The 25,672-nt window shown below is 47.4% G+C and overlaps 1 protein-coding gene across 1 annotated transcript; it reads left to right on the top strand.

The window, feature by feature from the left end:
- The first annotated feature begins 863 nt into the window (after window positions 1–863).
- Window positions 864–23,634, top strand: SGK2 (serum/glucocorticoid regulated kinase 2). Its single transcript, XM_077832005.1, has 14 exons — window positions 864–960; window positions 7,544–7,613; window positions 9,559–9,616; window positions 11,551–11,600; window positions 12,377–12,434; window positions 13,168–13,251; window positions 14,067–14,198; window positions 15,417–15,529; window positions 16,281–16,317; window positions 17,505–17,591; window positions 21,409–21,504; window positions 21,944–22,099; window positions 22,843–22,932; window positions 23,467–23,634. Exons 1-14 carry the CDS (start codon window positions 864–866, stop codon window positions 23,632–23,634), a joined length of 1,296 nt encoding a protein of 431 aa, XP_077688131.1.
- The last annotated feature ends 2,038 nt before the right edge of the window (window positions 23,635–25,672 follow it).

Genomic DNA, 25,672 nt, shown 5'->3' with positions numbered 1-25,672 from the left:
TAAAGGAAATGTTTCATTTTGTGCTTGAACAAAATGTGTCATTTGACCTTAAAACAAATGTTTTTTTAATTCCAAAAATGTTTGTTTTCAGGTCAACCTGAAACTACTTTTCCCCTCCCCAATTTTTCAGAACTGCCAGCAAACTGGAAAACCCATTTTTGGCCCAGCACTCCTTGAGAGCAGAGTAAGGTGCACCAGGACAAGTGTGCCTTAGAGAGCAGCTTTGCCTAGCTGCACTAGGGGTTTGCCTGGGGGGTAGTGATACTAAGAGCTATTACTAGGGCACCATTTTGATAAGGCTGAAGTCCGTCCACAGTGGGGAAAAAACTCAGTATAAGCTTGCAAACATGGATAGGAACATGTGGCAGGTAATCCAGCAGTGAAGGGGTTAAATGACACAGTAAGCAGAAAATCAGGGGCCATGGGTGATTTGTGTGTTCTGAAAGGGGGTGGGGGAATGGGAGACAGCTTCTCCCTTGCACGGTCCCACACTGGCCATCTGAACTCGGATGCCCACTAGGCATTTAATTGGTTCCTACCAAATGGGCCCATCCTCTCTGCCTCATCATCACCTACATGCCGGTCTCAAACCTTGCTCTGCTTTATTTCTTCCAGCATGGGTGTCTTCACAGCAAATCAGCTCTCTCTTCCTCTCCTTTCTTAGCTTCCTCCCCTTGGGTCTGCAATAGAGACAGCAGCCGTGGCAGGAAGGAGGATGTTTAAGACCCAAAGGGAGAAGAGGAGGGTGTGTGAATTTCCTGGGGCAGGCCTGACTGTTGCAGCAGCATTTGCTGCTTCTCTACAGCCTTTAAAAGGCACATGCTCAGGGAGGGCAGCTGATTGTGGTACGAGTGCCGGAGAGGATGGTAAAGCTGGGTGCTGAGATGTCTTTGAACCAGCCTGCTGCGGATTGCTTTCCTTACTCACGGATGCTGGCTCTGCTGGTAGAAGTGATCACAGGTGTGTGTGCGCTCTTGATGCTTCCTTTCCTGTTCTCATGTATTTTGCAAAATGCTGGCAATTTTAAACATCTGGCTATTGTTCTGGCTTGTCAGGTTTATTTGTCTCACTGTTCTAAGACGCGGGTGAGTTTGGCTGACTTTCTGTGTGCTGATCCTCATGGGAACAAGGTGCCCTGCGCATAGCACTGAGCTAGAGCTTGTCCTACAGCTGCGACTTTTTTGTCGAGGAATCAGAACACAAGGGTTGTGGTTTATTCTGGGGGGGCGCCTGCTCAGAACAAAGCTTCATGCAAATGTGGACAGGCCAGAATCTGTGAGATGGGTAACTAACAAATTAAAAGGGAAGCTATCTCCCTCTGCTTATAGCCTTTCCTCATGCTGTTGGCTAGTTCCTAGACCTGAGCTCCGCAAACGCCACTGAACTCTGGGGAGGTGAAAGTGTAACTGAGCTGTCTTGCCTTGGGTGTCTCTATCTCTTAGATGTGTGGCAGGGGAAGTTGGAGCCTTGCTTGGACAGCTAAAGCAAACATTGGAGGAATGGCTGGTCATCCCCGAGCACTTGTACAATGAAACCTTAGCTGAGGAACAACTCTGTGCTCAGACTGTCTCTATCCATGTTCTAGGACAGCAGCTCTCAGCCTTTCCAGACTACTCTACCCCTTTCAGGAGTCTGATTTGTCTTGCGTACCCCAAGTTTCACCTCACTTTAAAACTACCTACTTACAAAATCAGACATAAAAATACAAGAGTGTCACCACACACTCTTACTGAAAAATTGCTGACTTTCTCATTTTACCAGATAATTATAAAATAAATCAATTGGAATACAAATACTGTACTTATATTTCAGTGTATAGTCTATAGAGCAGCATAAACAAGTCATTGACTCTATGAAATTTTAGTTTGTATTGATTTTGCTAGTCCTTTTTATGTAGCCTGTTGTAAAACATGGTAAATATCTAGGTGAGTTGATGTACCCCCTGGAAGATCTGTATTTACACATACCCTGGCTGAGAACCACTGTTCTGGGAAAGCGTGGATTGACATTACGCATTTAATGTGTTTTCTGTGTCAGTAACCACACCTCTCTCTGGTTAGCTGCAGGAGCTTGGTGCCTTGCCACACCCCTCTTTAATTCAGACCTTCAGGCTCTTAAACCTGATGCTTCTTCCACAATACAAACTGCCTGCACAATTATAGCTTCCCTGTCCTTACTGCCACTTCCTGGCAAGGATAAGGGCAAGGTCCCTGCTCCAAGGAATTTACAATGAGGTTAGATAGGACATGAGGAGGGAGAGATGACATCAGAGATGAGGGGTGGGGAGTGGGGCTCACACAAAACAAGGCTATGATGAGATTGCCTCTTCTTGCAAGGTAAGAATCATGTTTGTGATCTATATGTAGGGAGAGTATTAAATAATAGACTGGCATGGGAATGTGGGTCGCGTCTGGTGAAATTGTGGAAAGAGGGTTTGGAGGAGGCAGCTGCTTGTCCTGTGCTCTGAACAGAGTGTATTTTTGCAGGGGCTGTTATTAACTATAATGACTGCTTCAACTTGTGCGGTGGCATGGCTCCCGTGAGAATAGGTGCCGGCCACCTCTGAAGTGCCTCTGGTCTGTGCAAGGTGATTCTCTCAGCAATAGACTGGAGGAGGGTGGGGGGAGATGGACAGGTGGGTGGGTTCAGCAGCCGGTCTCCCACCTGTACAGCGCTCCTGTTATGTAAGTGAACTAATTGGGATCATGTGCCTCCCCAGTCTGGAGCTCTTGCTATGCCTCGAGCTTCCCTGCAGCCCCAAGAGAGGCAAGAACGTGGCAACCTTTCTTCTTTTCGAACCGAACTCTCGTGTATCTTTGTGACCTATTTCTGGTCTTATTTTTAGTTTTTAAGTGTGCTGGGAAGATCTTCAGGCTTTAGGGCAAGGAGGATCTGTGACTGCCTGCGTACCTGCTGTTTGGTTTGAAACCCCCAGAGGGGCAGAAGCTGCCTCGACTTAAGAGAAGGCCAACCTCATAGAAAAGGGGTGTGTGTGGACCAAGTGGGGAAGGATGGCAGGCCCCGCTCTGATCACAGCCATATCAATAGGTGCCTTGAAAATGGTACTATGAGCACAGGGCTGACCTTGAACTAAGACCTGCATAGTGTTTCTCAAATGCATAAGAAAGTGAGGTCCTGGTCCCTGAGTGACCCAGTTGATAGATACAAAGCAAGCGCTGCTGTTCTCCCATAGCGAATTGTCAAGTAGTTTCACTGAATCCAGCAAGACACCACTGGAGAGGACCTTAAAATGAGCAGAAGCGGTGCAAACTCTGCCCTGCATGCCCAACACACTGCCCATGCTGTTCTGTTTTGACCCAGCCAACCTTCACTAGCCTCATCCTGTGCCTTGGCTTGGAGGAGGAGACCAGAACTGAGTGTCTTTTTGGCTTGCTGGCCATTGAGAAAAGTGTAAAAACCAAGCAAATATGTTTTGGGTCAAACAAAATGTTTTGTTTAGATCTTGAGGGGTTTTTTTCTTCTTACTTTTAGTTTTATTTTAAACCGTTGAATTTTGAAATGAAGAAAAGCTGTTTCAAATCGAAGTCTCAACGTTTCACTTTGAAAACATCAAAATGAAAAACTTCCGAAAAAGTTGGAAAAACTTTTTAGGTTGTTTGAGCAAAACTATTTGCTGAAATCAACTCACGCTCACGGAATGCATGGGGAGAACCTAATCTGCAGGGGGAGAAAAAGTTTGTTGAAAAATTTTGCCCAGCTCCGGAGGAGACTAGCTCTCTTGTGGTAAAGGTATGTCTGCACTGTGATAAAAGACCTGCGGCACAGCACAGCTGGCCTGGATCTGCAGGCTTAGGGTGCAGGGCTATAAAATTGCAGTGTAGATGTTTGGGCTTGGGTGGATCGTAGGCTCTGAGACCCTCCACCCTCACGGGGTCTCAAAGCCCAGGCTACAGCCCAAGCCTGATTGTTTACATTGCAGTTTTATAGTCCTGCAGCCCCAGCCTCACAAGCCTAAGTCACCTGAGCTGATCTGGGCTCTGAGACCTAGTGCTCTGGGTTTAACGCAGTGTAGAGTCTAGCATTTCTCAAATGCAGCCACCGGTGGCTTTTCTTGCAGCCACAGCCTCCTGGGCTGTGGTTGGGGGCTGGGGGTAAAGCAGCAGCCAACTCCCTCCCTGTTGCTCCTGAATGCATCGTCTTGGTGTTGCTGCTGTTGGCTGCTCCACTCTGGAGACAGCTGGGGCACAACGCTGGAGGAACAGGCAGCTGGTGAGTTCCCCACTTTCACAGGGGTGGTGGGGCTCAGGCTTTAGGCTTCACCTCTAGAGTGGTGGAGCGGCAGGCTCCAGCTGCCTGGCTTCAGGCTCCATCCCTGGCCATGGGGCTTTGGGTTCTGGCTACGGGTCTTCAAACTCTGGCCCCCCACTATCTCCCCCGCCCCCCCCAACTCCATTGCCCCGGCCCCTACTGCCTACTTCGTCCCCCGCATCCAGGGCTTAATTTGTCCCCAGGCTTGCCGGGGCTGAGTAAATCTGCTGTGAAAAGTGATACTTTCATGTTTGTTAATATCACTTTTCACAACAGATTTACTAACTAGCAATAAATAATTACAATGATTTGGACATGTATATGTGCATATTTATTTGTTTTTCTTAAAGCTAATTAAGTATTTTAGGAAAAAGTGTGAGAGCGGCCACCAGCAAGAGTTGGTGGCCGCACTCTTCGGCCACCAAAAAATTTGTCCTGAGAACCCCTTGCTCTTAGTGACCTGGAGAGACTCTCTAGTCTGTCCTCTAGGGGTTAAGCTAGGAGCTACCACATCCTTCTCTGTTATGACCTGAGTCTGGAATTTGAACCTAGCTCTCAGTTACACCTGTGAAAATCTGCAGTAAAATCAATGGGCTTACATGGGTGTGAATGAGAGGAGAATCGGGCGTATGGGACAGATTTTCAGGAAAGCTCCATACCCAATGTGCTGAGCTGTCTTCAAAAGCTGGCTGCTGTGGCTTGTCTGCAGTGGTCACCGGAACCGAAATACCTAAACCACTTGTGCGAACTCCTTTGGTTTTGATGCTCGTCTGCATAGATGCTCTTACTGCAGAGTAAGGTAACACTATTCTGATAACTTTAACTGATTTTTTTTTTTTTTGCTGGCTTAAGTTATACCAGAATAGGGGTCTTTTATTTCACAGTAAGACCATCTGTGCACAGACTAGCACCAGACAACTTCAACTAATTATTTCAGTCCCAGTTACTCCATAGACAAGTCCATAAGCCACAGAGATGAAAGACTATTGCATCCTTAAAATTCCTCCCTGCCCTTTAAGGATGGCTGCTTCTTGAGCTGCCTCTCATTCTACAGTCCTTGTGGCTTGGGTTAAGTTGCTCTGCTATTCAGGGGCTGCCTTTGTGCTCTCAAAGCCAGTGGTCGCCATGTTATCCATTGCAAAGCTGGTTTGCTCTTCACATTGCTCTCCATTTTGACAGTGATATCCGGCAGGTTTATGTGGGTCTCTGCCAATGGGCTGCCTGGTCCATGGCATTATAAAATACAGCCCTCACTACAAAAGATTTTCTTCCCCTCTCCCCCCCCGCTCCGCCCCGCTCTCCTGCTTGTAATAGCTCATCTTAAGTGATCGCTTTCCCTACAGTGTGTATGGTAACACCCATTTTTTCATGTTCTGTGTGTATATAAATCTCCTCACTGTATTTTCCACTGAATGCATCCAATGAAGTGAGCTGTAGCTCACGAAAGCTTATGCTCAAATAAATTGGTTAGTCTCTAAGGTGCCACTAGTACTCCTTTTCTTTTTGCGAATACAGACTAACACGGTTGCTACTCTGAAACCAGTCCTCTGATATGCTATCCCGGTAACCTCAGGGGAGGGCAAACAAACTCTAATGCAAGCTTTTATTGGTAGTAGAATCGAACAAACTTCCCTTAGCTTATCACAGGAGAGAAAAGTCCAGGTAAATGTTACAGCCTAGTGCACTTATGTTGGGGAAGGGAGGGGGCATCTGTATGCAAATAGATTACGGTCCTTGGGCATCTGGGAAGATGATCTTGCAGCCATCACTGCAATGGCAGGCACACCGAGCATCACTTTCTGGTTCTCATGCAACAGCACAATGCTGCTGTCTTACTGGGCTCATAATGCTGCAGGGAAATGACTACATAAAGGTTCATTCCACTTCTTTTGCCCTGAATCTATAGTAGAAGCTTGTAAAATCTGTTATCTCATCACCAAATCTAAATCTTGGGTCCCAGACCAGTGGACTGTGCCCTGTTAACAACTACTCAACTCACAGCTACGCCTGTCTGTTCAGGGACTTGGCTCCCCTGCCAAATTCCCAGCCAGGTGTTTAGGCTAATATGCAAAGTGTCATTTGTTCATGTTTATCTCCAAACCTATTACCTGAGCTAAAGGAACTCCCAGCTTAGGAGGGATTGTACCTCTGCAGCCAGTGCTGCTGAGTTTGTCCTACAGTACAGCTGTTCAACACTTGTTGAGTGAAACACTAGTTTTCATGGAAATGCCCTCTCCCTTTTTTTTTCCCCTTTAAAAAAAGGAATCTTCTGGGTTTTTTGGTTTTTTTTTTTTGTAAAAGATTATTTTTAAATAAAAATGTTTTGGTTTCCTTTCTTTTCTTCTCCTCCCCCACTATTTTCCGTTGCAAAGCTGGGGCGGGGGTTGAAGTGAAGGGCCCGGAAATTTTGTGAAAATATTTATTAGCTAACCAAAAAAATCATTCCTCTTTGAAACCTGCCATGTTTTTATATCTTATGTGTGTGTATGTGTCTGTAAATATATATGTTTGTGTGTTTTTCAAAAAATGCTCCAGTTTTTGGATCCAGTTCTATTCTGCCTGTAGGATGGGGGACCAGAAAACAGGATTTCTGGGCCCAACTCTTCCACTGGCCTGCACTTACTGTACAGTGACAGTAAAATGCCACCGAATCAGAAAGGTGACATTTGACACGTGCTTTGCGCTGGTGCGACTGATGATGCAAGGTGCAGGACAACACAAGGTGCAGGACAACTCTTAGGGTTTAATCCTGACTGACCCTGGTTGCTGTATGTTGTTGTGCAAGTCACTTCAGTGCCATGATTGGGTGTGGGGAATAACGAGGCTTGCTTGAGGATGTTGTGAGGCCTGATTCATGCTTTGAAGTGCTTTGAGAGCCCTGAATGAAAGGGGCGATGCAAGTGCCAAGTATGATGTATGCCAGTGTAAACACATCTGTCTTGTGATTTTTTTTTTTCCCTTGCTGGGAGACTAAGACCCAGGGAATTTTTCTGAGAGGTGATTTGTGGGGGGAGGCTTGTGCAAACCAGACCTCTGGGGGGTCCCCAGCTATCCGTACTCATTGGTTAGCTTGTAAACTGAGGAAAGGTCCCTGATGGAGTTGGGGGAAGCTGTCCTGGCTCCTATAAATGCCTGGCTACTCTGGTGCGTGGGTGGAGGGGGGGAAGGATGTTGAAGAGCAGGGCAAGGTCAATTAGGAACAAACAGGCCTCTGTGTTCTTGTGCTCACACCGCCAGCTAATCAGCTTAGTTTTCTAACTTTTCTTTCCCGCAGATCTTATAAAGCACGGGTGCGAGAGGATAGAACAGACCATCAAGGCCTCGGGCTCCAGGCTGTGCTCCTAGTGAGTATAAAAGCCTCTCAATGGGACACTAGCCCTTTAAAACACAGCCTGCTAACCTCTGCTCTAGACAATAATTGGTGAGCAGAGTGGGCTGGCACGGGCCAGAATTGTGGGCAGGGCTCTGGGAGCTGCCTCCAGCACAAACAGGCACTGCCAGGGAGCGTCCCCTGCCATGGTACTGATTCTGCTTTGGAGGAGGGGCTTTCTCTAGCTGCTGGGAGTCCAGGTGGCCCGTGCGTCTTGCAGAGGGGGAACGTCTTGCTGTGAGAGATCACACTGGCACTGGGGGGAAGGGGGGAGGGAGAGACCTAGGAGTGTTCAGTGTGCGGTTTGGCTGGCTGGTTACAAGGGGCACAGAGTGGTGGGGGTTTTCATGGGCCTGGATAATGCTCCAGAGATGGATGGACCCCCCATATGTCTGCAGAGCTTCCTCCAAGACAATATGTGAAGCTTTCGGGGGGTGGGGAAGGAACTTGGTTTTGATATTATTTAACCTTAGCTAAAGGGGAGGGCTTAGAAGGGAAAGTGGAGGCTGGGGCTGGCTCCCTTTGTTCTTATCTACATGATCTCCAACCACAGAAAACCAGCTCCCGGGAATGAGAGAGGGCCAAGCTACAAAGTGTCTCTTTTGGTTCCTTCCTGCACCTGTCGATCCAAAGTGCCATTTGGAGCTGGTGCTCGGAACCACCGCTGAGCACAGCTCTCTCCTAAAAGATGCCCCAGGTAACGCTGGCCTGCCTCCTGCAGCCCAGAGCTCACCTGGGTCTAGACCTGCTTTACTACCTGGGCTAGTAAAGTCTGTAAAACTGTGTCAGATGTGTGTGGACCTGGTCTATGCTGGCTTGGGAAACGGCATCAAAACTGGGCCAGCACCGTCCTGGGAAAAGCCATGTGGTCAAACCCAGCTTGCATTATCTTGGCTTCCCTGCAGAGCCAAAAGGACCGTCTGTGTCTGGAGAGGGGCACTGAGCCCGAGCACATCATGAGGCTGAAAGCGTAGCATCCCTGCTGTTCTCAGCACCTGCTTGAACTTCTATCCAGTGAGCTAAGAAGAGTCCTCACCTGGGCTGCTGCACTAGATGGTCGTGGTTTTTGTTAGGCTGTAAGGTCCCCCCTCTTGAGAGGCTGTGGAGTGTGACTGAGTGAAAGGGCCACACTACCCCAGGGCCAGCTCTGTCTGCAGCAATTGGCTGAACCAGAGAGGCTCTGATGAGACACTGTCTCTGTTTGAATTCTGGCTGGTTCTGTCCCAGCAGCAACTTCCCATCTGCACTCTGAGCTCAGTAGAAGTGGGGTGCCTCTTTTCAAAAGGGGCCACTTTTTTGAGGTGCCTTTTGTGGGGAGGAGCACCCAATCTGAGGCCCCGTTGAACCCAATGGAAGGTTCAGGTGCTCAACAGCTGAGAAAATGGGGTACTAGGCATCACATGTAAGACACCCAAACACAGAGTGTCAGAATCAGTGGCCACTCCTGAAAACTTTGGCCTGATAATTGAGTTTTAGATAGTCTTGTGGCTGCTCCTGGGCACTTAAATACCTTGGGCCTCATTCTTCTTAGGCCTGCACTTTGTGCTGTCACTTACATGGGTGCACAATGAGGGCGCTAAATGCTACCCAATAAGAGAGAGGGAGAGTACATTCTGTACCCCCCTCCGCACCAATGGAAACAGCTATACAAGCTGCAGGGCAATGAAGAATCAGGCCTCATGACTCCAGACGTTGTGCTGGAAGTATGATCTGTAATGCCACAAGTTACTGGGTAGTAACATCCTTTTTCCTGCTCTATCCATTCTCATCTGGGAAGATCATGCAGGTCCCCTTAACGGATGCCTGCTTTCCGTGTGCTGAAGGCTGGCTCTGAACCCTGACAGGCTGGGGGCTAAGGGCTAAGTGCTGATGAACAGTCTCCTTGCTGGTTCATTTTATTATCATCTTTTTCTTTCAAGTGCTGAAAGAGTTGCCTTCTTAATGGACCGTTCTAAAAATCCGGATAACAGCCCGCAGGTAAGGTTCTGGTTTGCTGGCTCCTATGCAGAATTACTGCTAATTGTAACAGGGAGGAAGGACATTTGTAGGAGAAATGTGAGCTGGACAATTTAGCCTTAATCCTTCTCTCCTCTCAGAAAAGAGGGAGGAGGTTGGGGTGTCTTTTCAGGCAAAGAGCAGTTTGTTTGGAATCGTTCCGCTCCAAGTATGGGGGATAGATGACCCTTGTCTTGCCATGGGTGGGAGGTGACTCACGACACCTCACTTTTGCGATCCCCCTGAGTCAGCTCCCGTTATTGCAGGATTCCTCAGCCACGCTGGGAGCATCACCATCAAGTTGACTGTGGATCTTGAGCCATGACCCCAAAAAAAGAGTGCCCAAAAACCGCACCAGGCTGGGCACTCTTAACCCCACACCTGCATATTTGATTCATTCCTGCCATGAGAATCCTGCAGGGCTGCAGTGAGTCCATGCTGGGCAGGGTCCTTGTGCTTCACCTGTGACTATCCCTCCAGCTGATCCCCTGGCAGGGCTGTAGACACCCCTCACTTCCCCTGGAGCTCGGCGAGTCAATCACACGCCTCCAGGGGTGGGGATTCTTTAGCTCCACCCCATGCTCACGGGGTGTGTGTGTGCGCGTGTCTCTTCCCAACCCACAATCATTCATTGCAGAGGGTGTTTTGGCAGGGTGGGGGGTGTTCCCTGGCTTTAGTCCTTGCAGACTCTACCCTATAAAACTAGTACACGCCTCCTCGGCAGCCTCTGGGATTGCTTCCTTCTAGCACTGTCTTGTCCCTGTGGTCACGGATGGGCAATGCTGGATGGAGAGGAGGGAGCTGCTCTGATTCTGACCAGGGGTCACTGCAGGAAGCAGAAGTGTAAGGAGCACACGGTCCTGGCAGAGAGGGCTTGTTTCCTGTAAAGTGTAGGGACAGGGAAAATCCCCCTGTGGCTAGAGGTGGGGAAGAGGAGGAAAAGGACCTGTGTGTATGGGGGATGGGCAGGAAGAGAACGGGCTCCGCCCCCGCCCCGTGCCACCAGAGAAAATCAAAATTCCAGGGCTTTAGCGTAGCTTTCAGTTTTGAGTGGTCCCTGAGCCATGGGCTGGATTGGTGCTGTTGTCTGGAGGTAGGAAGATTAATTTCCTGGCTCTGAATTCCTGCCCTGGGTGTGCTTGGCAGGTGCCTAGGCTCCCTGCAATCTCGCTATCAACGGGGATGAGATTGCCAGCCCTTGCGAGGGTAGGGAGGGTCTTTAAGTGCTACAGAAATGGGGAGCTCTCCCCTAGTGCGCTTGCGTATGAGTCCATCGCCCGGTGCAGACGGTGGCAATCGCCCATGTGTTCCTGCGGCCTGTGTGACTCGCGCGCAAAGAGGGACCAGTGAGTGTAACATCGCACCTGGCTTTTCCTGACGCCGAGGCTGTTCATCTCGCACGAACCCTGCCAGCAGCTAAACCTCCTCCTGTCACTTCCTCACAGGAGTAGCTGCCTTCTGAATGGCTAAGTCAGGCTGATGAGGGGCTTGCCTGGGCGTGTGGGTTCTGGCTGATGCTGTTGCCTTAGGGCGTGAGTAGGGCTTAGGTGAGGAAGGGAAATGACATTTCCCCCTCTCCCCCCATACCTGTCCTGTGCAGTGTCCAGCAACGGACCTCCTTCCTTCTGGAGGGACTTATCCAGCCAGATGCCAGAAGATTTGTTCCACTCTTGCTGGTGAACCTGGAGGAGTTGGGAACTGAGGGTGGCGGGATAAAGCCAACTGCTGCAGTCTCAGGGCCACTGTTGGCTGAGATTCTGACTCAAAAATAGGCTGACCGTGTCTGTTTGGGGTTGTAACACATGACTTCCTGCAGCGAGTGAAAGAACACGTCTGCTTTGAAACTCTTCACTGGAATCCCAGGTTCCTTCTCAGGGAACCACTGACTAATAGTTCAATATCTGTGTCTCCTCCAGCCTCTGACACCGACTGACAACATCAACCTTGGCCCTTCTGCTAATCCAAAGTAAGTAACCTGTGTTTACATGGGAGAGTATTGAACCTGGTGCACAAGGTGAGCCTTGCAGTGAAATAAATGATTGGCTTCCCATCTGATTTGCTCCATCTGAGCAAAGAAATCATAACCAGCAAATGGCCCAGGCAGACACCGATATAGCGCGTATCTCAAATTTCAGCTCTCTGGGGGCTCAGCCATAGCTAGTCACATGTTCAGGTTTCTGCTTTGTCACTTTGACTGAGGCCAGGATCCTCTTCTCCTGCCTGCCCTCTAATACCACCCCCAGCCCCTTGTCTTTTGCTGCTTCCACCTGGTACTTTGGTTCCGTGCTGGGTGGAGGAGGGAGACGCTTCCTTATTTTGATTCTATTGCATCTCCCTGCTGTCTGCTTTATCAGCCAGAGCTCCTCCCAGTCTTCGGGGAGAGAAAGCAAAGAGCTTCATTTGCACCTAACCTTCAGGTGCATTTGAGGATTTAACGGCTTTCTCTGCCACTGTCATATTCAGGAGAGCAGATTCTCCATGTGTCTGGCATACTTGGCTAGGAATTCCACCCCACTGCTGCCCTTGTGTGTCTGTATTGCCCCATACAAAATCTTTGCCTCCCAGATTGCTGCATGTGTGGCTGGAGGAGGGAAGGAAGCTTATCTAGTGAATGAAGATTATGTCTCCCACCCATCTTTCAGGGCTGACCCTCCTCATGTACTTTCGAAAAAAACCTTACTTAACATTTAGCCCATGGAATGGGTGGTCTGGGTGGTAACCTGCTGTCTCCTTGTCCAACAGTGCCAAGCCAACGGATTTTGATTTTCTGAAAGTTATTGGCAAAGGAAGCTTTGGAAAAGTAAGTGGGTGTAGCTTGGGGTCGGTCATGGGTTTCTAAAGGCCTCCTTGCATGGTCTCCTCTTTTCCTTTGCTGAACTAGTTTCCACCAGCAGTGGAGTGGGCTTCATGTGCCCCTCTCTTGAGTAGCCCGTCACCAGTGCAGAAACGGGCCTGGGAACAAAGAGGCCTGTAGCACTAAACAAGTGAATAGGGTAGGTCGAAGGCAACAGGCTAGCCAGTGCTTTGCACCTTCATTGCCTGGCAAGGCTTGAGAGCCAGGCTTGTTTCTTGGTCCACTTTCCTTCCAAGCAGCCCAGAGGAAGAGGGTGAGTGGTATCTTACTACCCCAAAGGTAGTAGGATGTAGGGTATAGAGCAGCCCTTGAAATACTGCTCATCTTGGCACGTTCTCACACAACTAGGTGAGGGTCCCTGGGCATGTCTGTGCTTTGTGAGATGACAGTGATCCTGTAGAAAGGGGATTCTTTCCCTCTGTGCTCTGAAACTGCTCTAGTTGGATACTGGGTGGAGTGAGGGGAAAGGTAGCTGGGGAATGGAGGGGAAGCTTAGTTTGCTGTGTGCCCTTGTCAAGGGATGGAAGGGGAAAACACCTGGCTGGCTTCTCATGCTCTAAAATCATAGCCTGGCCCCTTCTGCAGTCACCTGCACTAGTGCAAAGGTGGTGTGAAACACTAATGAAATAAACTGGAATGGTGTTGAGCACCAGAGATCCACCTGGCCCTTCTGCTGTAGGTTCTCCTGGCCAAACGCAAGTCTGATGGGATGTCTTATGCTGTGAAAGTCTTGCAGAAGAAATCCATCCTGAAGAAAAAGGAGGTACATTATAGATGAGCCCTCTGGGGAGGGGAGGAGGGTTTCACTTCTCTTCTTGGTGTTTTTTCTTCATGATAAAAGCAAGGCATCATACTAGCGTGTTTGTGCTGCTTGCTCTAGTCACTGCTGGTGTACACCCCGACCGATCCTCACTTTTAGGGGGCTCATTTGAATGATCATGGTGCAGAGGAAAGGAAAGCTGAACAGCACTGGCTTGAGCATGGTGCAAACAAACTCTGCCACTGCTCAGTCCTTGCCCACCCAGCCCCTATGTCTACACTATAACCATTAACAATATTTCTGCTTCCACACCAAACCCTGGGCCTGATTCTGCAAATACTTACTAGCGAGTATAGCGCTTACAGCTGTGAGTAGACCCATTAACTTCACTGATGAGCTCTCGCAGTTGTGGGCATTATGTCTTGTTGTGTTTCCAGGAGGAGACCCTGCGCTGTAGACTGTGGGCGCTAGTGCGTACCACAATGTGGAGTATGCGTGTGTTGTGATGGGCTGCAGGGAGGTAGGAGAGGGAGGAATTGTCAAACATGGTTCTGGAGGAATCCTGTTTGACAAGCTTTTGCTTGCTAACTCAGTCAGGTTCCAAGGCAGCCTTTAGAGGGACTGGGTATTGACCTTTCGGATACTAAACCTAGTCACCCCCAGGAATGGTCAGCTGGCCTCAGAATGAATAACAATACCGGGAACTTGTCGAGAACCTTCCATCTGAAGATCTCTCAGCACTAGGTGGCCGCTCGCCTACCAGACTCTGGAACGACACGAACTGACGTACTAACACATCTTTGCCTGGTTCTGCACAGCAAACCCACATTATGGCAGAACGCAACGTGCTGCTGAAAAACGTGAAACATCCTTTCCTGGTGGGCCTCCACTACTCTTTCCAGACCTCCGAGAAGCTCTACTTTGTGCTAGACTATGTCAATGGAGGAGAGGTGAGTGCAAGAACAGCTGTCATTTTAGACTCACACTGTACACATTAACAGTCCCGGCTCTATTTGTCTCCCATCAGGAACCAGGCTGTGGATGTTTGTGCTAAAGCAGCATCATGCCTGTTGCTGACATGGCCTTGTTCCAACTGGACACACACTACTGTGACATTGATCAGTCCAGTCAGAGACCTGTCTTAGGAACACTGTCTTTTGAATGAGACTCTGGTGCCAAGCACCTTAGAAATAACATCTGGCAAAATCTTCTGCATGCAATAGCCTGGCCACATAGGCACTCTCTGATCTAGATTGTAAAATAACCCCCCCCCCAACCTAACTCTCTTGCTTGCCTTGTGGCTTCAGCTGCAATCTTTCACGTGGGCCTTCTCCTATTGGTGCACAGCAGAGGTCGGGCTGCCCATCAGTGAAGGAACATCTGAGGCAAGGGTGGTGAGGGAGGGGAATGGCAATGTCTCAAACCACTGGGGGTCAAATCTGACTATAGCTGGCTTGCCAAAACTCTAGTATGAGTCCCTCTCATCCATCCTGTTCTAGCGTATGGAAGCTGCTCTGTGGCACCACCTGCTCTCCCATTCCTGAACCTCAACTGAAAGCAAATGTTGAAGCAGCAAAGGCTCCTTCTATGCTCCATGACGAGGCCTGGTTGAACCTGGCTGTTCCCTGCCCAGTTACAATTCATAGGAGGGAAGGGGTCTTAGGTGTGTCATTGCCAGACATTGTCTCTGATGTGTAGCCTGTTTACAGGTCCAGTCTACACTACACATTGTAACGAGGTGGAGGCATGACTATATTGAGATCAGGTTGGCTGTAATGGTGATGTTGGGGAGGGGGTGCAGTGGGGGGGCATGGCTGCACCCATCCAGGAAAACCTTTAGCTTGCTAAATAAGGCAGCTTGGCTCTAGCTAATTCTGTATGGCTGGCACACCTTACTCTCTGCAAACCGCAGTGGTCACTCGGTGGCTGGCTTTCAAATAGGCGGCTTCGCCCCTTTGTAGGAGGAGACTTCTTTCTTGACAAGCAAAGGCTTGAGATTAGCAGCACAGCTCTCCTTCTTGGGAAGGAGGTGTTAGTGCTTTGGGGGCGGAGGGCAGCTTTCAATGGGCATGAACAGAAGGTAGAAAAGGGACTATTCGGGGGCGGGAGGGGGGCGACGGGAGAGGACTGCTCCCAAGTAACCAGCAGGCTCTTTCCTCTCTGTTCAGCTCTTCTTCCACCTGCAAAGGGAGCGCTGTTTCTGTGAACCTCGTGCCCGCTTTTATGCAGCTGAAGTAGCCAGTGCAGTAGGGTACCTGCATTCCTTGAACATAATCTACAGGTAGAGTGCATATCCTTGGTGTGTATAGCAAGCACTAGTAACTCCCTCTTCCCTGCTCCTCCCTTCCCCCTGCCCTGCTGCCCCTAAGTGTGTGTATAATATTGAGGAGGGGCAGGAAACTACTTGATATTGTAACCATGCAGGCATGTTACAAGAGGCACTCCTAAAAGCAAAGTGCAGAACTACTGGGCAGGGCTGCGTTGCCCTCCTAAACTAGGCAGCTACCTTCAGAACTATGCTCTCAATCCAGGATCTCCCGTGTGTTTCAGAACTTCTCATGTAGCATTTCCCTGAGCCCCTTTCAGGGAAATAACCCATCCCCTGATTTCCCTCTTTCAGTCCGTGAATGGAGCTTTGGCTTTGGGGATGAGGGGGCGAAGTTAGCTTGGTTTGTTTTGAATAGGAGGAGTAGGTAGTTAGTAACAACACGTTAGAGGCGAAGTCTTAGGTCAGGAAATTAAAGATGTTTCCCACAGCAGCTGTAACTGCCACACTGTGCGACCAGATACTCAAACATATGCCTAACAGCCTCTAATATTTATATATCAAACACATACTATGCTGATTCACGGCTGCTGTGAGAGCTGTAACTCTAGAGTTCCTGATGGTCATGGGGTTCTCATAAACCTCAGTGCACCAGACTGTCAAAATTTCTCAGTCCCCTGCAGTCCCCATTCTTTTCAACTGGAGCTGTTGTGCGTAGAGCTCTTCGGAAAATCTGGTTCAGCATCACGTCTTTCTCTTCTTCTAGGGACTTAAAACCTGAAAACATCCTCCTGGACTGCCAGGTATGTTCGGCTCTCTTGCAAACACGCCTGCTTCCTCACAATTTTTTGTGACCGCTAGCTTGGGTATGACAGAGAGGAACCATGAGTAATTACTGCCTTCCTTTTCTCTCCTCCCGCCCTACCCCCACCAAATAACCTGGTATACCCCAAATCCATTCAGTAGGGGGAGCCACAACACTGACTTGTAAAGCAAGCAGCTGTAGTAACTCTGCATACACATGCACGCTCCTGCTACTCTGTAGTTTCCCAGAGCTCAGATGTTAGCGTTTTTGTTATTTCCGAGTACTAACCCGTAGACAAGCATTTTGAGTCTCCCATATGGCAGGCCTAGACTTGAGCATTGTAAAGCTCTACTAACCAAGCAATTCCCTGGACTGACGAGGGCTAATTGTTCAACTGATGGCAGTGCTATGCTAATCGGTCTGGCTAGACTGAATAGATACTTATACATAGGCATGGCAGAATTTTATTTCAATTTTTTTTTAAATAATGTTGACCCCAATTTCAAAATTTTCACTGTTGCAGGAAATTTTGCCGGGGGGGGGGGGGGGGGGGAAATCAGACACTGCAGGGAGGTCAGATAATTATTTAATGATAAAAAGAAATGGAGTACTTGTGGCACCTTAGAGACTAACCAATTTATTTGAGCATGAGCTCATGCTCAAATAAATTGGTTAGTCTCTAAGGTGCCACAAGTACTCCATTTCTTTTTGCGAATACAGACTAACACGGCTGTTACTCTGAAACCTATTTAATGATAGCTGACATTGAGGTTCAAAAAGTTAAAGCTTTATAACCATTTTAAAACACAGATTGTCAATATCACATGTCAAAATATATACAAAGTAAATATCCTTAAACTCTAAAAAGTTCTCAAGCAGCATTTTTCTAAAACTTTGAAAAAAGTGTCAATTTTATTATTACAGATAGAAGTGTATATTTTTACACCTGTTTGTGGGTACAGTGAAATTGACATTTACTGATAAAAATCAAATCCTTACAAGCCTACATTTAAACCATATATTTGTGAGAAGTCTCCCATCAGATTGCCTGTTCAATCTGTTTGTATGTATAAATGCCCAGCAGTTGGGAAGCTGAAAGGTGCACATGAAAACAGCAGAGGGGGCTAGAAATCCATGCGCCCCCAGGGAGAGCTTGATTAGGCTGAAATCCCTTCTTCTCTTTAGGGACACGTAGTGCTGACTGACTTTGGACTTTGCAAAGAAGGAATGGAGCCAGAGGAAACGACATCAACTTTCTGTGGCACCCCAGAGGTACAGTATGGCCAACCTGACAACTTTCTTGTTAACTGGGAATTACTTAGGCACTAACTGCCTAGTACATCAGAGCTGCAGGTGCTCAGTTCCTCACAGAGGTGTCAATCGGAGCTGTGTGTATTCAGCACCACTGAAAAATCGGGGACTAAGATTTGAGACAGTCTCAGCCTCTTTTTTGATGTGCACGGTGCTGAATATGCTGGCATGTTGCATGAAAGGAAACAAGGAGGCTAAAACTTCCTGTTTGTTCCCCATTGCTGTCTTAGCAGTTTGGGTCTCACCAAGTTCTTATTACCTTTTTACAAAAGCATTATTCCCTTTAGCAATGTAACACTGCCATCCCCCATTTCTTCCCACCACTTGCATTCCTACTGCAACTGGTGGGAGAGGGGTAAACCTGATTATTACTGCTGAAAAACAGCCTTTACCTTGGGGCATCTAATGTGTCTGAAGAAAAGGAGTACTTGTGGCACCTTAGAGACTAACCAATTTATTTGAGCATAAGCTTTCGTGAGCTACAGCTCACTTCATTGGAGTGTAGCTCACGAAAGCTTATGCTCAAATAAATTGGTTAGTCTCTAAGGTGCCACAAGTACTCCTTTTCTTTTTGCGAATACAGACTAACACGGCTGTTACTCTGTAATGTGTCTGAGGTATCCTGAGGTAAAAACACAGTGAAGACAAGGCACGTTAGTTTTACCACAAGGTAAACTAGGGGAGGTCTGCACTAAAGTGACTTCCCTGTGGTTTTAACTTCAGGATAGCGTGTATGCATTAATTACCTCGTGGTTTTAGAAGTGAAGACAAGGCCTGAGTTTAATAGGGTGTGTTTGAGGAAGGCCTAGTTTCTATTCCCTGGAATGGTGCTGAAAACATGTCTGTTCTTGTCATGGGGTTTAGAAGGGTTGAGGAAGATCCATTGCTGATGACCATTGTCAGTAGCAAGGTCCGAGTATAGATGGGACCAATAGACTGTGAACCATTACCTCTAAAAAGCTTACTCATCTCAATTGGGTGTCCTCTCTGAAACCTAATAATGATGCTTTTTCCCCTCAATGCCACCCTTGCAGAAACTGCTGGCTGACTCTTATATCTTTACCATGTGGTTTTTTGTTTTCATTTTAAACTTTGTTCCACAGGTATCAGGTTTCAAGATTTAAACATCCAAATAGGAGAAATTCACTGGGGCATTCAATTAACAGGAGATAGGCCTGGTCTACACACACATCTCTTTTGTACTGGTATAAATATTTTGTATTTTCTGACCAGTATAAAGGTGCTTACATCAGTATAACTTTACACTGATAAAACTGTCCACATGGGGGGTGTGTGTGTGGAGGGGAGGCGGGGACAGGGCTGTACTGTTTTCACTGCATTATTATAGTTAAAGCATTACAATTTTTCTATGTAGAGAAGGCCTTATTTTAACTTATGCCAGGATGGCTTTTACTAAACTGATTAGTACATTGAATAAACTTGCTTTAAAAATGTTGCAATTTTTTGGGGAGGGGGGAATCCTGCTGATTCTGGAATGGGAGTTCCTACAGAACCTGGCAAGACTTCCAGTAGCCATGGTAACAACTTTGAAACTGGAAGCCAGGACCTTCTGTAGCTACGCTCCTTGATTATAATACTTACTCCTGTAGCTATGAGCACAGTGTTCCAGATATTTACTTGCGGCTGTCCCTTAATTCACAGAACACCAAGTTCGTAGTCACATGGTCATTAGTGTCTCCTGATGACGCAGGTTGTGACCCTCTCTGCTGCCTTGCACCTTGTGACATCACCACTGCAAAGTGGCTATAAAATGCTACCAAGAAGAATAGGATGTTTTGTTCCTAGCACAGGTGTACATGGTGGCAAGGTAAAATGTGTCCCCTGTGGGGGAAGGACACAATTTAAAATATATTTTGCTTGGGATAGGAGAGGGAATGCTTCCTGCCACTCACCGGACTTTTCTGTCCCACTCACCCAAATGCAGCTGAAATGCTAGAAGCATTGCTGCTTCTCGGACTGACTGCAGGGGGCTGCATTCAATAGGTGGGTTCTCTTCTGGTTCCTTAACACTAACAGGCCAGATTTAAGTAACTCTCCAGCCTGGATTTTGTTCACTAGAGTGCTGGGTAGAAATGAGACTCCCTGGAGGCAACTGGAAGGGAGACTTGTGGTGTATTTGCAGCTACTCCAGTCCCATTCTCCTCCTTGGCAGAATTTTCTGTGAGAAATAGAACACACACAACACAAAGCTGCTTATGCACCTGAATCTAGTGCTGGTCCATTGCCATGTTACAGGCATGCTCCATTCAACTCCCTCTGCTGTGCATAAGCTCAGGACAGCGACTGAGGATATGCTTCTAAGGCTGCATCTGTTTTACTGCTGAGGCCCACAAAGTGAGCCATATGATATGAATTCAGTACAAGTTCTGTGGAAGCTTAGATGTATTGACTCTTCCTTCTTACTCGATGCTGAGATTGCTAGTGTGTAAAATAGCTACATGCCACTGTGTCTGGTGTGCTGTTGTCTTTGTAAAGCACTATTGAAATCTTGCATGTGGGTCTTACAATATGTAAGTAGCAGCATTTCTTCTTAGCATATGTGCAACGTGCCTCAGGTGGCCCATGATCAGGATTCGTCACTGAATTTGGTCTGCTGGTTGGATTATTAGCATTCCCGGCTCGGGACGGGTACTGATGGGGAGTGCGACGTCAACGCTGATCCATGCCCCGCAGTAGCAGCACTGAGAGCATAAAACTCCCCTACTGGGCAGTGTCTACCAGTATAGTCTGTGGAGCTGGCTAAGACCACTCGAAGACACTTCTGTAATTTACCTGCTCCCAGTTCGGTCATTCATCAAATGTCTCTTGTTAACTCAGTACTCCCCCCCGCCCCGTGAAATGACCCCTACTTTCTCTTAAGAGTGTTGTTGCCTCTTTTTGAACCAAGCAGTTAGTCAAATTTTGGGGCCCTAGGGATGTGCCAGATGGGAGTAGAAACTGGCAATAATCAGGTGTTGCTTTGTAAATAAATACAACTGTGTCAAAGTTCTGCTTCTCTGAATGCAGGAGGAACCAAGAACAAATGAAGCAGTTTCTTAGCTTATAGCCCCAAGCCTCGTTAGCCAACGCACCCAAAAACTCCCTCTAGCTTTCTCCAGGGTCATGCTGTCCTCACCAACTCCTGCCTGGGTTTCTTGTTTTATGATTCTGCCTCTCTCTGTTCTGTCTGTTCTTAGTTTCTCTGTGTTCTACCTCTTCCCCCTTACTCAGCAACCCCTTCCACCCATTCAGTCCAACCTCCTGGGCAGATTCACAACCCACTTTGATCTTAGATGAGGGGGCTTCTGATTAACTTATCCTGACGGTTATGTTTATGGAAGGGTACATTCACACCCAGTCTCAAAGAGGCTTGTGATCTAGCAGTCACCAGTACCTCTTGACATAACAGGTGTCTTCATGCTAGATACAGGGATGGGAAATCCGCAACTTCCCAGATTAATTGAACTGTATTAGTCAGCCTCTCATGATTTTGTACATCTAGGGGAAAGAGCCACACCACTGATCTGAGTTTTGTTAAAACTCCCTTCCTCAAGTTTCGTATAGGAAGATGGGAGCTTCTCAAACTTTAGGAAAAATTTAGCTCTAGATCCAGTCTTGTGGCAGGGGGAAGTTCGACTAAAAAAAAAAATCTGATGGAAATCACAGCTCCAAACCTCCCTAATGCATTTATTTAGAGATTAATTAACTGCAACCTGTAATATGTAGTCATGGAAGCCTTTGTAACTTGTCTCAAACAAAGCTCTCTGACTCTTCACAGTACTTGGCCCCAGAAGTGCTAAGAAAACAACCCTATGACAGAACAGTAGACTGGTGGTGTCTGGGAGCTGTCCTCTATGAGATGCTGTTTGGGTTGGTGAGTCTTAAAATCACACACTGCAGCTTGGTGGAGAGCAAAGAGACTCTCCTTAAAGAAAGCCATGACCTCTTGAAGGCTATGGGCCACTAAAGCAGTAGTTCCATGTATAGGGTACCATGACATGTATGATCCCAACATAAATGAAAGTACTAGTGGAAATAGTCATCCTAATATTACTGAAATGAAAGCATTTCACCTGTCTCTCTCCCTCGCACACACTGTAGAAATGGAGCTTATGCTCAAATAAATTTGTTAGTCTCTAAGGTGCCACAAGTCCTCCTTTTCTTTTTGTGAATACAGACTAACACGGCTGCTACTCTGAAACCTATAGAAATGGAATGTGATGAATTGTGTCTCTCAGCTGTGAAATTGTTTGCATGCTTCATTACAGATCTCATGTTTTATGTAGCTGATTTTCTCTTCTCTTCCCTATCAGCCTCCCTTTTACAGCCAGGATGTGTCTCAGATGTATGACAATATTTTACACCAGCCACTCCAGATCCAAGGAACCAAGACCATGGCAGCTTGTGATATCTTACAGGGACTGCTTCACAAAGACCAGAAGAGGAGGCTGGGGGCCAAGATGGATTTTGTACGTGGTGTTTCCCATCCTAACCTATTCTCTTCGTAGACAACCAATCCCACCCCTCCTCCGAGCCCCTCTTCTCTTTCATATCTGTTCTGCATTGGTTGATCTTAGTCTTAGGAAGACTTCAGTGTCAAGTGGGAGGACATCTCTCCATAGCAGAAAGAAAGCTTCCTCTGGGTAAACGTTCATTATTCAAGCCCTGGACCCTAGCTTCCTTGCAGTGTCCCATAAGGCTTGGCTTGGCAGCTTTTTAAAGCACCATGATATTGCCTGTGTGTGACTTGTGACTTGCAGTCTCTTCAGGGGTGTATCTAAATATAACTTCGAGGTGGCTTTGGGAGTGTGTGTATGTGTGTGTGGCGGGGGGGGGGTAAAGTTCCATGTTAGCAACACAACAGGAAGCTGTGGTTCAGAACTGGGCACAGGATGTTAAGTCCTGCGAAGGGGACTTTATGCTGTCATGGGTTAAAGGTGTGGGGAAGGGCTGGGTTGCCAGTATGTAGTGTTTCTGTAGCATAAACAGGATACAGTAAACTCATGAAGTCTTTTGTGTTGGGGATACTCCAATCTGCCAAGATGAGGAACATTACAACTTGTTTTTTTCCAACATGCTGTATGTAGCTGTAAAGCTACAACCATCCACTATCGGGGAGCCTGTGCCTATTTGGTGACTGTTGGAAAAGGGATGGTTGAGGAGGAAGGTGGTGGGAGAGTGATTATTTCCCCCCCTTCATCCTTCTTTACAGCTGGAGATAAAGAATCATGTGTTCTTCAGCCCAATAAACTGGGATGACTTGTATCACAAGAGGATCACTCCTCCCTTCAACCCCAATGTGGTAAGTAGTGTTGGCTGATGCAGGGTTCCCCTGCATAATTTTAGTGGGAAGGGAACTGAGGTTGCACTGGTCAAAGGTCTGTTGTTCAAATATACTAGCTGATTCTAGATTTGGGGTATTGTGAGGCTGGGGGGCAGAAATCATCATCCTCTGGAAACTTAAAAGTAACTTGCATCTTCTTCCTGTCTGTTCCTCCTCATCTTCCCATAGTACATTCAGCGCATCTAGTTGATCCACTTATCAGGGGATGCAGTCGGCAAGTTCTGGGGCGGGAGAGGGGGGAGAGAGACCGTGTGTGTTGCAGAATTCCCCCTCTTCCCCTGCCCCACTGCTAGTTGTCTTAGTTGGTGACTTCATCTTCTTCAGTGCTGTTTAAGTATACTTCCTGAACTGTAAGCTAGTGTCTCTTTTGTGGGAACATAAAATAAGGGTTTGGTCACAGTTGTCTAAAACAGTTCTGTCTAAAGAAATAACCTGCCTGAAAGCTTAGGCTTGTTAATCTGACATGATGTTATATATGGTTTCTTTTTTCAGTCTGGTCCTGCTGATCTGCGACATTTTGACCCAGAGTTCACCCAAGAAGTGGTCTCGAGCTCCATCACCCGGACCCCTGACTTAGCAGCCAGCGGCTCCAGTGTCTCAGATGCTTTTTTAGGGTTTTCTTATGCACCGACTGATGAGGACTTTCAGGTTTTTAAATAGGACTGGGGAAATCTAATTTTAACTTATGATCTTATTTTTAAAAGTGGCACTGTCCTCTGTTCATGACTGTTAAAGAAATTTGGACAAGCACACTAACTGGCATGGACCTGAACTCTTTCACTGTAATGCCCAACGCTTTCCCCTTTCTCTGGCAGGGAGGCTGCTGATCGTCCTAGTTGGAGATTTTACTCCTACAGAATTGAAGTTAACTCCATGGTCTTATTTATGTTTAGAAGCATTCATGCCAAAACCACATCTCAGTACACTACATGTCACTTACCCAATAACAACTGGCCTACTTATTTTGGAAGTGTCTGTGTAACTGTGCCTCGTACATGTATCTAGTCTGTCTTCTCCCTCTTGTCTGATTGCTCCATCAACGGTGAGGAGGAAATCTGTTCACACTACGGGTATGTCTACACTAGAAATGCTACCGTGGCTCAGCTGGAGCGCTGCGGTTACATCACTGTAGTGTAGTCACAGCAATGGAAGGAGTTCGTCTGTTGCTGTAGTAAAATCCACCTCTCCGAGGGGCAGGAGCTAAGTCAATGAAAGATGTCTTCTGTGGGAGGGCTGTCTACACTGGGGCTTAGGTCGACAGACTTAACTGTGTTTCCCAGGGGTATGAAAAATTCACAGCCCTGAGTTACATAGCTCTGTCAGCTTAAGGTTTAGGTGTAGACCGGGCCTTTCTTTATGCTGTGACGAGTCACTGTGATGGGAAGATGGCATAGGATTCTTTACTTAAATATGCACATCCAGCAAAACTCCCTGAACTTTCCTTAGTAACGTGTGTTAACAACAAGCCAAAGGGTAACTGACCGGTACTAATATGTGTTTAGTAATATCTTCCCTCCCTTCTTTTTAAAGGAAGGGCTAGATCCTTAGCTGGTGTAAATCAGCATAGCTCTGTTGACTACAGTGGAGTGACAGTAATTTACACCAGCTAAGGATCTGGTTTGGAGTCTTTTTGACGTAGCCACTTCACTCAAGCTATCACTTGACAAATTTGTGCATAATCTGAGTGTTGGACTAACTACATTCCACCCTTCCAGGCTGGGAGCTCTGCACCCTAGGAATGAGAACTGGTTTCCCGCCAGGATTAAAGAATTCAGATCTCCCAAGTATGAAAGTGCTCCAAATCCTACATGTGGTAGTACCTACTGAATACCCCATGGGCAACCGCCAATCTGAGTGCCCAGATGATGTAGGTGGGAGGATTTTTTGAAAAAGGCTCCCAAATTTAAATGGAATCTGATATGTATGTATGTATGTGTGTGTGTGTGTGTGTGTGTTAAAGGCTAATTTATTCATTCTGCCTTAATTTAAATGCTGGTGTCTGGGTTGTTTTTGTTTTTTAAATGTTATTCATCATTCTGTCTCTGTGGGGAGGAGAAAGGGGTATAAGGTCTGATAGTGTTTTGAGACTCTCCTCTACTTGTTCACACATGGACGATGTTAGCACGAAAAACCTGGATTTCTAAAGACTGGTCCAAATGAGCATATTGTCTTCTGCTCTAGAAGCTCTATTAACAGGCTGGAGCACTGGTGATACTTGCATTGAAAAGAGCACGGGAACTTTTTTTTAATCTTGCCCAATTTTACCTTTATTGTACATACTGAAGATATTAATAAAAAAAGTCCTATTTTAAAGTGAATGGTCTCTAACTTATTCACCTCCACAGCTTGTCTGCAATTCTGGGGGAGGGGGCGGGGAGGAAAAAACCCAGAGTTTTCAGTGAGCTATCTAGCTGTCCATTTGCTGGAGCATCAGCTGGTGCCCCCCACCCCCTCGCCCCGAGACTGTGACCAACTTAAAACTCTCACACTTGCAGCTGTGGCTCGAGGCTATCACCACCTAGTGATGGCTTACTGGAGCCCACCCTCTCCCCCCCAAAAAAAGAGGGGGGGTGGAATGGACAGCAGCTGCACGCCCAGTGAGAAGGGCAGGATCTGGGTAAGGTGGGAGCCCATCCAGCGCTGGCCCCGTGCCCGCTCCCGAGCCCTCCCCTCCAGCAGCCCGGGGAGCAAGGTGCCG

Source organism: Eretmochelys imbricata, chromosome 13, assembly GCF_965152235.1.
Source record: "Eretmochelys imbricata isolate rEreImb1 chromosome 13, rEreImb1.hap1, whole genome shotgun sequence".
NCBI classification, from domain to species: domain Eukaryota; kingdom Metazoa; phylum Chordata; order Testudines; family Cheloniidae; genus Eretmochelys; species Eretmochelys imbricata.
The sequence above is the reverse complement of the archived record's forward strand: the minus strand, read 5'-3'. Positions and strand labels throughout refer to the sequence as shown.

Coding starts and splice junctions, on each gene's coding strand:
- SGK2 (XM_077832005.1), top strand. CDS start 864: ATGGTAAAGCTGGGTGCTGAGATGTCTTTGAACCAGCCTGCTGCGGAT. Junction 9,617..11,550: donor ATCCGGATAACAGCCCGCAG/GTAAGGTTCTGG, acceptor TGTCTCCTCCAG/CCTCTGACACCGACTGACAA. Junction 16,318..17,504: donor ACATCCTCCTGGACTGCCAG/GTATGTTCGGCT, acceptor TCTTCTCTTTAG/GGACACGTAGTGCTGACTGA.